Source organism: Brachionichthys hirsutus, chromosome 19, assembly GCF_040956055.1.
Source record: "Brachionichthys hirsutus isolate HB-005 chromosome 19, CSIRO-AGI_Bhir_v1, whole genome shotgun sequence".
NCBI classification, from domain to species: Eukaryota; Metazoa; Chordata; class Actinopteri; order Lophiiformes; family Brachionichthyidae; genus Brachionichthys; species Brachionichthys hirsutus.
Genome location: NC_090915.1, coordinates 11,438,336 through 11,449,531, shown reverse-complemented (window position 1 = coordinate 11,449,531; position 11,196 = coordinate 11,438,336). Strand labels below are relative to the sequence as shown.

At 46.2% G+C, this 11,196-nt stretch overlaps 1 protein-coding gene across 2 annotated transcripts; it reads left to right on the top strand.

The window, feature by feature from the left end:
• Window positions 1–6,649: 6,649 nt before the first annotated feature.
• ssna1 (Sjogren syndrome nuclear autoantigen 1) lies at window positions 6,650–8,238 on the top strand. Of its 2 annotated transcripts, none has more exons than XM_068753075.1 (4): window positions 6,650–6,842; window positions 7,012–7,314; window positions 7,662–7,861; window positions 7,980–8,238. In XM_068753075.1, the coding sequence occupies exons 2-4, from the start codon at window positions 7,263–7,265 to the stop codon at window positions 8,079–8,081; spliced, it is 354 nt and encodes a 117-aa protein (XP_068609176.1). In that variant the 5' UTR covers window positions 6,650–6,842; window positions 7,012–7,262; the 3' UTR covers window positions 8,082–8,238. The 2 variants fall into 2 exon arrangements, with proteins under 2 accessions (XP_068609176.1, XP_068609174.1); XM_068753073.1 differs by having other exon boundaries at window positions 7,662–7,867.
• Window positions 8,239–11,196: the final 2,958 nt, after the last annotated feature.

Genomic DNA, 11,196 nt, shown 5'->3' with positions numbered 1-11,196 from the left:
TGAGAAGAAGAAGTCAGAGAGACAGAGTGAGGGAGCGTGTGTGTGAGAGAGAGAGAGAGGAAGAGGAGGGGGGCGAGAAAGAGAACGTTGTCGGATAGATTGCGCCTCTTTTCCTTTTCTTTCCCTGCATTCACCATTCACCTCCTCGGTCATGTGACCTGGTGGCTCCCTCTGTCGGTCCTCCCTCTTCGGAAGGTCTCCACAGAGCATGCTCAGTCGGCTCAAACGACACCACGCCATGTCTTCAAGCTGGAAGACCTCACCGCCACTAAAGACCAAAGGACGGATCTGCTTACAAATAATGACTGTCCAGCAAGAAATGCACGGAGATGCAGACCCAAAGAGTGCGACGCAGCGCGCTATACATAATCCCGGTGCGAGCAGGGAAAGCCTGCCGCACAAGCAGAAGAGACGTCAAATGTCAGACGAGGAGCCTCCAGAGGCAAACACTCTCAACGCAGTCATGCAACAGATATTACATCACAGAATTTAAGTAACAAGCAAGCGGCCATCGGAGACATTCCACAAGTAGCCACAGCAGCAGTAGAATAGCTGCGCAACACTTTTGTTGTGTGAATGAGCAGCTTTGCACAACTTGACAAAGGATTTCAATCGTTGTCAAGTCTTTGTGCTCCAGAGCAACTCTTGGTATTTGATCAATGCTCAGATCATTTTCAAAACAAGTCGAGTGCTTGCATGTAACAAAGCATACCTCTGCAACACTGTCATCTGAAATTATTTTTAACTTTAGCTGCAAGTTTAAATCTGTAGATTCATGATGAAGGGACAAACTGGGGCAATGTTACAGCAGGGACACATTTTCTACAGTTTCTTTAGAGAGTCTGATCATTTAGATTTTATTGATGAACGGGGGAAAAAAGATGGGGCTGATGGGACAGAGGGTGAAGAAGAAACGGTAATATGGATAACGCTAACGTGACTAACTTTTTTCTCTGTGGCCTTAAAGGGGACATATTATATTATTATATCCTTTTTCCACAAGTTAACGCAGTTCTAAAACACTTGTATATGAAATATCTGTGCCAGGCCTTTGGTCAAAATAGCAAAGAGATGCTGCAGGACAGTGTTTGTCATTTCTGTCTCAAACCGCTCATAGCATGCACGCTAGCGTTTTGAGAACACAATCATGTTTTTTGCACATTTTCGCCGGAACATTACCATTAACTTTATCCACTTTGCTCTTCTTCAACTCATGCAGGAGACAGAGGGAGAGCTGGACGTGTGGAGCCAATAATCTCAGGATGTGATAAAAATATTTTGAATCATGAAGGCTTTATTTTACTCTTCTCCCTCATCTACAAACATGTTACAGATCTGAACTAAGAGCGTGTGGTTTTAGCTCGATCTGTCGAGCTGGCAATAAACCCACGGACACACGGGGTGATGGTCCGCAAATAAACTCAGGATGGAATAAAAATGCTTTGAATCATCCATCCATCCATCTTCAAACCGCTTATCCAGGGTCGGGGTGCGGGGGGCAGAACGCAGACAAAGGCACGCACATCTTTTGCACGTTTCCCCTGCTTGACGTCAAGCCGAGAGGGATTTCTTCCAGACGCGTTTCAATAGGTGATTACAGACCTACACAAACTACGCAGGATTGACTGGATGGTTTATTTTGCTGTTTTGGGGTTGATAAGGACCCAAAATCACCATAATAGTGTAGAAACATGGAAAAAGTGAGTTTTTCATAACATGGGACCTTTAAAGGGGACAAAAAAACACTTTTCCCGTGTTTCTACACTCATACTTGGTAGTTTCGGGTCATTACCAACCCAAAAATGTTGAAATTAAACCATCCAGTCAATCTTGCGTAGTTTGCGTAGCTCTGTAATCAAGTATTGAAACGTGTCTGGCAGCACTCTTTTCGCCTGTGGCATCAGTGGGGGGATGTTCAAGATGTGCACTCTCCCCGTGTCTGCTCTCAGCACGTCCAGCTCTACCCGCGGCATGTGCATGAGTCAAAGAAGAACAACAGAGTGGATCAAGTTTATTTTTGGTGGTAATGTTCCAGCGAAAAATAGCAAAAATGTTTCACCGTGTTCTGTGTTACTCAAAATCATTCCTCCAATCAAAATGAGGTTTAAGTGTCTTAGTATTTGGTCTTATTTGTTTAGTTGCTTTTGAAAGGTTGGAGCCATAGCATTCATTCCTAATTGTTGTAATAGTATGGAATAGATAGGACATTCATTCATTCATCTTGCGGACCGCTTCATCCGTCACCGGGTCGCGGGTCGTGCTGGAGCCTATCTCAGCAGTCAACAGTCGTAGCTAGTAGGACATACAGCCTTTCATAGTTAAAAAAAAAATCATCCTGATTCTTTCACCCATCTGGTTGGCCAGCCCGGCCCACTAGATGTCCCTGATTATTTTTCAGAGTTAGTAACCCTTCTTGTAAGAAATAGGTTTGGTGCAGATGCTGCAATATGGCAACCCAACTTTTGTGACGTGATCCACGGAGGAACCCGCTCGGCATGGAGAACCCATCCTGCCTTGAGATGGAACCGATGACTGCTGCTGCCTCCACCGCAGAAACTGAAACCTATCCTGAGAGTGACTGGAACCAATGAATGGACCTGAAATGGAAATCTCTCAATGATTCTGATGGAATCAGAGGTTTAGAACCGATTCTCGATGCCCAAGGTCAATGACAATACATTATTCATATGACCCACAACCAAGAGATTAGCAAGCAGCTAGCAGCAGTTACACAACACAAGAATAAATCCAATCCAACCAGATGAGATCAATCACCAAGTGACGAGGAAAGTAACAGCGAATGGAACGTCACAGCACGTTTTGATTTAGCTTGCTACCAAAAACTCCCTGCAGCACCATTTTAAAAGTTAACTGCAACCCTAAGAGCTGCTTTGCACATCAACCGATCTTAAGGTTAAACACAATTCTTATTTTGCATGTATTCTATAACACATTTTTAACATTTCCTGTTAATGAAAATGTATTTTACATAGCTTGTTCGATGCCTTTATGAGTAAAGTTAAAGTTCTAGGTGAAGCCCCACACCTGCGTTCGGTGCCCATCAAGCTCCAACCAGCAGATATGATCTGAACGTTATGTGAGCGACCTCTGCTGCCGAACAGCACCGGATCCGGTGTCTCACCAAAGGCAACGGAAACAAAAGCCCGACCCGCTGCTCGTTCAGACACTCCCGTGTCCTCGGAGCTGATCGATGCGTTCAATGATCAAACGTTAAAGAACGAGCAACGCTTGACTGGGTGATACCGAGTGAAAGGACGAGCCGAACGCAGGCACCGAACAAAGACAATGTCCGGCAGAACCATTCCTAAAGTCTCAGGCGAAGCCAGAACCGACGCCGGGTCCGGGTCCGGGTCCGGGTCCGGTCCCGGTCCCCTCGCCGTCTGTTTGCGGTCGGAGGCTGTAATAATAACGAGCTATGCCTCCCTTAGCCTGCATCAATTACCATGTAGCTAACAGTTTAGCTGAAAGGGACGGCTCTGGTGGAATCACTCCCGGTGACACCGCTACTAACGCCAGCCTCTCCTCTAAGGAAGACATTGTCCCCGGTTTTCTCTTAAAATCAGTTCCCGTGTGTGCAGCTTACTAGCAGCTAGCTAAACATGAGCGTAGTAATTAATCATCAGTAAAGCCCCGAACGGTACTACGGCGAAGGCAGGAATTACCACGGATGAAAGGCATGAAACGTTTCCATCAGTTTATTTTGAATCGCTAAAGCTGGACAGAAGCAGGACAGCGACGCGAGGCCGGACCATGAATGACCCGAATCCCCAACAGAGCTCGCAACGCGCCCGGACACATTATTCAGATTCCGGGGCACAGCATCTTCCTGCATATTCAATTGCCCTCCGGTCCAGCACAAAAGCAAGAGACTCCAGGCTGGCAGGGGGCAATTTACGGCTAAATGAGGCATCGGAACGGAAAACCCAACCGCCTGTAACGGCGCGTCCGTCTGCCGGTACGGAACAGCGATTCCAGCGCCCGGAAAGCAGCGTGGAAGTAACACAAGCTCGGGTAGACAAGGCTCACACACTCACCTCGGGTCCAACCGAAGCCATGGTGCCTGCTCCTAAGCTCCGCCCACCCTCGATTACGTCACGTCTATTGATTTGCAGAAGACGTATAACATACCTGGGGTATTTCAAGCAGTCGGAGTGTCATCATTAATAATCGCGCTAATATTGTGAAGTAAAAGACCTTTGCATCATTGATCAATCTGATCAATCTAATTTTAAATTTCATGCAATGTTGGTGTTGGGTTGTTTTTTTAAATAGAAAACCAGAATTTATTTGATGTCTGTGCGAACAATGCTGGAAAGTCCTGCCGAGGTATGGCCTCCCTATTTATTTTCTGATATCGACATTATCGTAAATGTATAAAAACAAAATGCTTCACAAGACGTATTCCTGGAATGGTGAATTTGAGTTACAGCCAGATGTTGCAAAGTTCACGAATTCAAAGTTTGGAGGAACGTCATATTATTAGAGATTTTGTTTATGTCTATAAAATTCCTCATAATGTAACAGAAATTCCTCCTGATAGATTTCTTGCGCTTGTATCTGAGTCACCTTTTGACATTTTGTCATCAAAAGTCTACTTTGAACTGTAGAAAGTAATTTTTCTCTAATACTACTACTGTACTTTCTTCTTGTCCCCTGAGGGGTCGCCACAGCAAATCAACCTTCTCCACTTCACCTTGTCCTTTGCACCGTCCTCCCCAGCACCAGCCACTCTCATGTCCTCCCTCACTACGTCCATGTCTCTTCTCCTGGGTCGTCCTCTAGTCCTGTTCCCTGGCAGCTCCATCCTCAGCATCCTTCTACCGATATAGTCCCTGTGTCTCCTCTGGACATGTCCAAACCATCAAAGTCTGGCCTCTCTCATCTTAACTCCAATTACTGTATACTTTTTCTCTAATATACGTGTTCAAATTTGGAACAAGTTACCAGTGCAAATTGTAAACTCTGAAAATATTTCCATTTTTCAAAATTTGCATGCAGTCAGTCAAAGTGCATGTCTTCTTTACACCAAACTGGGTAAACCTGTTCTTTGTATTGTATTTTTAGAGTACGTAGAGTAAGCACGTTTCATGACCTTGTTGGAGAACTACAAGGTAAAGGAATGTTTATTTTCCAAATAAGCATTCCTTGCCTTGCTTTACCGTATGGATGGGGAAAGCAATCCATGAAAAATACAGTAACAGAGAAAGGATAAGAATGTCACCACTTCACTGGCTGTTTAAGATACACTATCAGTGACGACTTTGAGTTGGACACAAATTACTGAGAAGAATATCTTCACTGTAACTTTGATTTCACTTTAAATGTATACATTCCCCTAAATGCCATAAAAGATGGTTTTTCTGCTAAAATTCTGAACGTGCCTTTGCATCTTATTTTAAAGAGTTGATTTAAGCCCGATGTTCAGTTTTTGTGATATATTTATTTCATCTATATTAATATTCATCGCCTTGGCAACTACCATGGCATGGAGACGTAACTGCACCGTTGACAAACCTCTCCCGTCAGCACGTTGTTCAAGCACCCATCTGTGAGCTTGTTTCTCCGGCTCTGGCCGTCTTGCTTTGAGCCCGATGATTAGCCGTCTATGACTTCTTCAGCACGGTGGTGCAGTGGTAGTGCTGTGGTGCCTCACGGCAAGAAGGTCACAGGTTCAAATCCGACTTGGGGCCTTTCTGTGAGGAGCTTGCACGTGTCTGCGTGGGTTCTCTGGCTTCCTCCCACCACCAAAAACATGCAAATTAGGCAAATTGGCTGCACTAAATTGTCCATATAGTGTGAGTGTGTGTGTGGCCCTGCAATGAACTGGCGGCTTGTCCGGGGTGTACCCCGCCTCTCGGCCGTTGACTGCTGGGAGCGGCTCCAGCATGACCTGCGACCCAGTAACGTGCAAAGCGGTTAAGAAGATGAATTAAATAATGTTTTCTTCATTGGAGTATGAATGACCAGGCGGTGGAAGATGGATGGATGGTACAGAAGTATCACATACCGGGAGTTGTAACAAGCCTGGAGTGCCCTCTCCCGGCTGTAGGCGATGTTGACTCCTTGGTCATGTCGGTCAGTGTGAAGAACAAATTATATAGTTTTTATATATATAAGTCACACCTGAGTACAAGTCGCAGGACCAGCCAAACTATGAAAAAAGTGTGACATATTCCAGAAAATACGGTAATTAAAATCAAAAGACTTCAAATCAGAAGAGCTCATGTTTATGACTTCTGAGGTGGGCCGAAGATTACAAAATAAGGTTTAAAAAAATGTGCATTCTCATTCTGTGTAAAATTAAAATCAAAGTGGACCACATTATTCTGCAGTTTCAGAGTTAATTTCCTTTGACTTAACACTTGGTTGTTTGTCTTTTGTGTGGCCCTGCAATGAGCTGGCGTCTCATCCAGGGTGTAACCCACCTTTCACCCATAGTCTGCTGTAGAAGAGACAAGTGTGAGTATCCAGCTACTCACCAGGGCTGACAGCCAGTCTGGGCCGATATTATGTTCCACTTCCGCCTCATTTTTTTAAACCAGCCTAGTATTTTTAGATCCCGCCCCCACCCTGCCTCTGATTGGCCAATAGGCTCACCGCTGTCTCCTTCGGTTCGCTGTCTGTAAAGTACGCCGATAGGAACAGAACATTGACGTGTTGGGTAACCCGCCATGTACGAGCACTTCGGCTAAAACGATTCTGTGTGGAAACGGGCTTGTTCGTTTTTGGTGTATGTGTATCAGAACTCTGGCGCAGTTAGCTCAGTTAGAAAACGGATGACAGGCTAGCGGGAAGTTAGAAAAGAGCTACCTAGCTAAGAGGTGCCTAGCTAGGAGGTACCTAGCTTAAGAGGTGCCTAGCTAGGAGGTACCTAGCTTAAGAGGTGCCTAGCTAAGAGGTACCTAGCTTAAGAGGTGCCTAGCTAAGAGCTACCTAGCTTAAGAGGTACCTAGCTAAGAGGTGCCTAGCCAAGAGGTGCCTAGCTAAGAGGTACCTAGCTTAAGAGGTGCCTAGCTAAGAGCTACCTAGCTAAGAGGTACCTAGCCAAGAGGTGCCTAGCTAAGAGGTACCTAGCTAAGAGGTGCCTAGCTAAGAGCTACCCAGCTAAGAGCTACCTAGCTAAGAGCTACCTAGCTTAAGAGGTACCTAGTATAAGAGGTGCCTAGCGAAGAGGTGCCTATCTTAAGTAGTTTCTAGCTACGCTTCTAAAGCGTTTACGTTTACATCTCCTCACCTCCAACATGACCCAACAAGCTGCTGCTCTGCAGACGTACAACAACGAGCTTGTAAAATGTAAGTGATTTATTTCTTGTCCATAACTCATTTGTTAGTTTAGCCAGTATTCGAAGAGGTTTGCTGACGCGTCTAACTCTCATTGCACAAATATATTTAAATGTCTTATGGTAAACTAGACGTGCTATTTACATGCAGTGACCAGGATCCTATTCTAAAATCTGATTAACCTGGCACCATCACCATTAACAGCTATGATGACACTAATAGTCTTGCACAGTGCGCTGCAGCTGTGACTTTCTGCTGTTTCATTGTCATAAGAATCTCACCCTATTTGAGGGCTGATCCAAGCCCTTCCACTTTCAGTGGCGCGACTCTTGCAGTGAGCCTTTTGTGCCTCTGTGCAGGTATCGAGGACCTGTGCACCAAGCGGGAAGAGTTGAACCGTCAGATCAAGCTGGAGGACGAAGAGAAGGATCAGCTGCAGCACGACATCCGAGTCCTCACAGAGAAGCTGAGCCGAGTCAATGAGAGTCTGGCACAAAGACTCGCTGCCCGAGCCACCTTCGACCGCACCATTGCAGAGACGGAGGCTGCGTACACCAAGGTGTGCGTATGTGTTACTAAACTATTGTTTGTTTGTTTTTTAACCTCCACGCCGCATCACACTGAGCTGAACGCCATCCAGATTTCTGGTAATGAGCTTTACTGTTTTGCTCGTATAGATCTTGGAGAGTTCCCAGTCTCTGCTGAGTGTCCTGAAGCAGGAAGCAGGACATCTGAGTAAAGCCACAGAGCCGCGCAGGAAGGAGCACCAACTGCAATGAAGGGTCGTACACTGACCCCCGGTTTGGACTACAACACGCCCGATGCTGCATTCATATTTATACTCCTTTCTGGACTGTTTAATATTTTACTCATTGTAAATTCCTTTATAATAAATGTTTCCCATCATCGCCAAAGTATCCTTTGAAATCAATAAAGTCTCTCTTGATGGACAGATGTGTGTAAATATACAGACACAACCGCGACTCCTCCTCGTTGACCAAGTATCAGGAAGTTGGACTTCAAACGGGCTGGATCTTAATCTACGTTTTCTTACTTTGAGATGGAAACAAAAACAACACTTTGCATTCCGGCCGTGACTGAGCTCAAGAGATAATACAATTCACTGTGGAAACAACACACGTACACAACATTTATCTTTGTTCAGGTCTTACATTTATTTGTAATTATGACATCACTTCATTTTATTTGTTTTTGTCGTTTTCTTGCCCAAATCACTGACAATAGCTTTACACTAAGCACAGCTGCTGTGACGCCCATTTACAGACGAGGGGAGCGGGATGGGGAGTCGCTACCATGTGACCGACGCCGTCCGCTCGCGGATGGGCGAACGACAGGCCGCCAGTACAGCCCAGAAGTTGCTCGCCTCTGCCCCACTAACGATCGTCAGAGTTCTCGCTGCCTCCGTTTAGGACGGCCGGTGGAGGTGACCGCAACTCTGCCTCGGTCACAGGAAGCAGCTAAAGAGTCCTGTCGAGACCGGGCGTCCTCATTCAGGTAGTAGTGATCGTTGGCTACAACCCCACTGGGTCCAGGCGAGGCCGTCCCAGAAACACGCCCGTGCTCCTCTAACACAAACCATGTGTACTTCATCTCTGCCGTTTGTCCTTGAGCCGTTGAGTTGTGTTTTTTTCCAACCAGCGTTCGGCTTCCATTCATTTCCTCATGGTATGAAAATAGACTCTTGATCAGTGTAATTCCTGCTAATCAATAATCGAGTCCGTCCGTTACATTAAAATCACCATCAGTGGTGTAGATTGACACGGAACAGTTGGCAAACCGGATCTCGAGACTTTTAGGGCGCTCATTCTCTTGCCAATTTAAGGATGAACAATTGTTGTCGCTGCTGCTTTTTAATATTTCGCTACAGCAGTTTGGTCTCGTGTTAAAGTTTTATTTATATAAAAAAGGTATAAAGAGTTAGTTCAAATGACACGACGGTGATGTGGAGCGTTTTATACAAATTATCAAGAGTCTTGTCATCGATTTTTCATGCCATGTTGGAACCGAGTGGAAGCCGGCGGCTCAAAGAACGTGCACTCAAACTACATTAAACCACAGGAGATCGGTCTGCACAAGGCTGAGCAGCAATGCAAAGGACATTTCAGCTTGACCACGTTGTCTAAAAGATGTACGATCCTTTAGCGCTACTGTAGGCTAGAAGTGAAACGTCCGGTCCGCTGGCTGCTAAACGCATCACGCGGGGGCATCTTCAGGACGAAGGTGCCCCGGACCTGCTTTGGAAAACTACCCCCGAGCTGCCGCTTGTTGTCACAGCGCCCAGGCCGACAAATCGACATTTGATATCAAGGCTGTGGCAAACAGTAAAAAAACAACATGGCGTTCGCCGGCAGTGCATTCGTCGTGTACAGTCGGAAATCTCTATTCTAAAATGTTCATTTTTGGAAAAATGTGTCTTTGTCAAACAAGGGCTCGGAATGTTCCGTTGTCCTCCGGATGTGGAGTCGGTTGTATTCGAGTAAATACCAGTAGTGGTTACCGCTTTGAAACGAGACTTCCTGCTCTTTTAAGTGCACGTCTCCTCGGCTCCTTCGGCTGAGGCGCAAGACTAAATTAAAAAAGCATGACAGTGCAAAAAACAGTGAACTTCCAAAATGAATCAAAGACCAAACGTCTCCTAACAAAACTTTCATCTGATCAGCGAAATGACAAGAAAACGGCAGGAGGAAGAACTCCTGAAAGTACGACAATACTGGCCAAAGGGCTGGAGCTGTAAATGAGAAACGGGAGGCTTGTTGCAGCAACACTTGAATCGGTTGGCATTATGAGCTTTAAAAAAAAAAGACATCTGGAAACTTGGTGCATTCTTGTATATAAAACAATAAAAAAAAGTTCTTTCAAACACAGTCTCACATTCACGCTGTGAAAGATCAGAAACCCTCCTCCCTCCAACAGACCGTGTTCGCTCTCTGTGGAATGTCTCAGTACGTGAGGTCCGAACTGTCCCTGGGGGGGGGGGGGCTTTCACATCAACCAACGAGCAGGTCTCGGTCATGCAAATTTAAACTTTAAGCAGGAATAAATACACGAGAAGCTGAGCGAGCTGGTCTGACACCGTTCGATAAAGGTGACACAAACATCGATAGAGGACGCACACGTACATTCTAGTGACGATTCTCCTGCTGCCGCCAGCTGTGCAGACGTCATTGGCCAAGGTCACTTTTCTGGACTGAACTCCTCCCTGGAGTGCAGATCTTCCCCTCCTCCTCCTCAAAGAAAGGGACCCGTGCTGAAGTTCGCTTTGCCCAACGCCGAGCAGCTTCATTGCAGCATAGTTTGCGAGAAAAGATACGAAAACTAAAAAGGCATGACGAAGCTTTTACAGTCAACCAACGAAGCCGTTTGACATGCAGACACAAAAAAACAACAACTACAGTCGTGGCACCCTGACACCGTGCTTTGTTTTGTGGCTTTGAGTCCTCTAACTCAAGCGGATGCAGCCGCCATGTTTCGCTGCTAACACTGAGCTCCGTCGCCGTGGCGATACCGTCACAGGGGCACTGGCGGCTTCTAGAGATTCGGGTCTAAGGATTTTGGTCACTCACTTTCTGCTCCTTTGCTTGTTGACCAAAAATCTAACGAGTGTCGAAGCATCGCCAGAGTTTGACTCCGTCAGGCGTTTCCTTGGTGAGGACAGGTCAACTGTCCGTGGTTGAGGGACAAAGACAGTCCAGCTGCTTTTGGGTAGGACGGGGGGGGGGGGACACAGCCCACCTGGCAACAAGCTGCTCGTCTGACGTGTCGTGCAGTGCTACCGTTTGAAATGCTCAAACCCTGGCGTGTGGAGGCGGTTCGGGCTCAGGTGTGATGGACGCTGGCTGCAGTCTGATCCCACCGGGGGGGGGGTCAGACCGA

Bases quoted from the DNA above. Each gene is read 5' to 3' on its own strand.
- ssna1 (XM_068753073.1), top strand. From the start codon at position 7,263: ATGACCCAACAAGCTGCTGCTCTGCAGACGTACAACAACGAGCTTGTA. The intron at 7,315-7,661 runs GTAAGTGATTTA...GCCTCTGTGCAG, and splicing joins CAACAACGAGCTTGTAAAAT to GTATCGAGGACCTGTGCACC. The intron at 7,868-7,979 runs GTATGTGTTACT...TTGCTCGTATAG, and splicing joins CTGCGTACACCAAGGTGTGC to ATCTTGGAGAGTTCCCAGTC.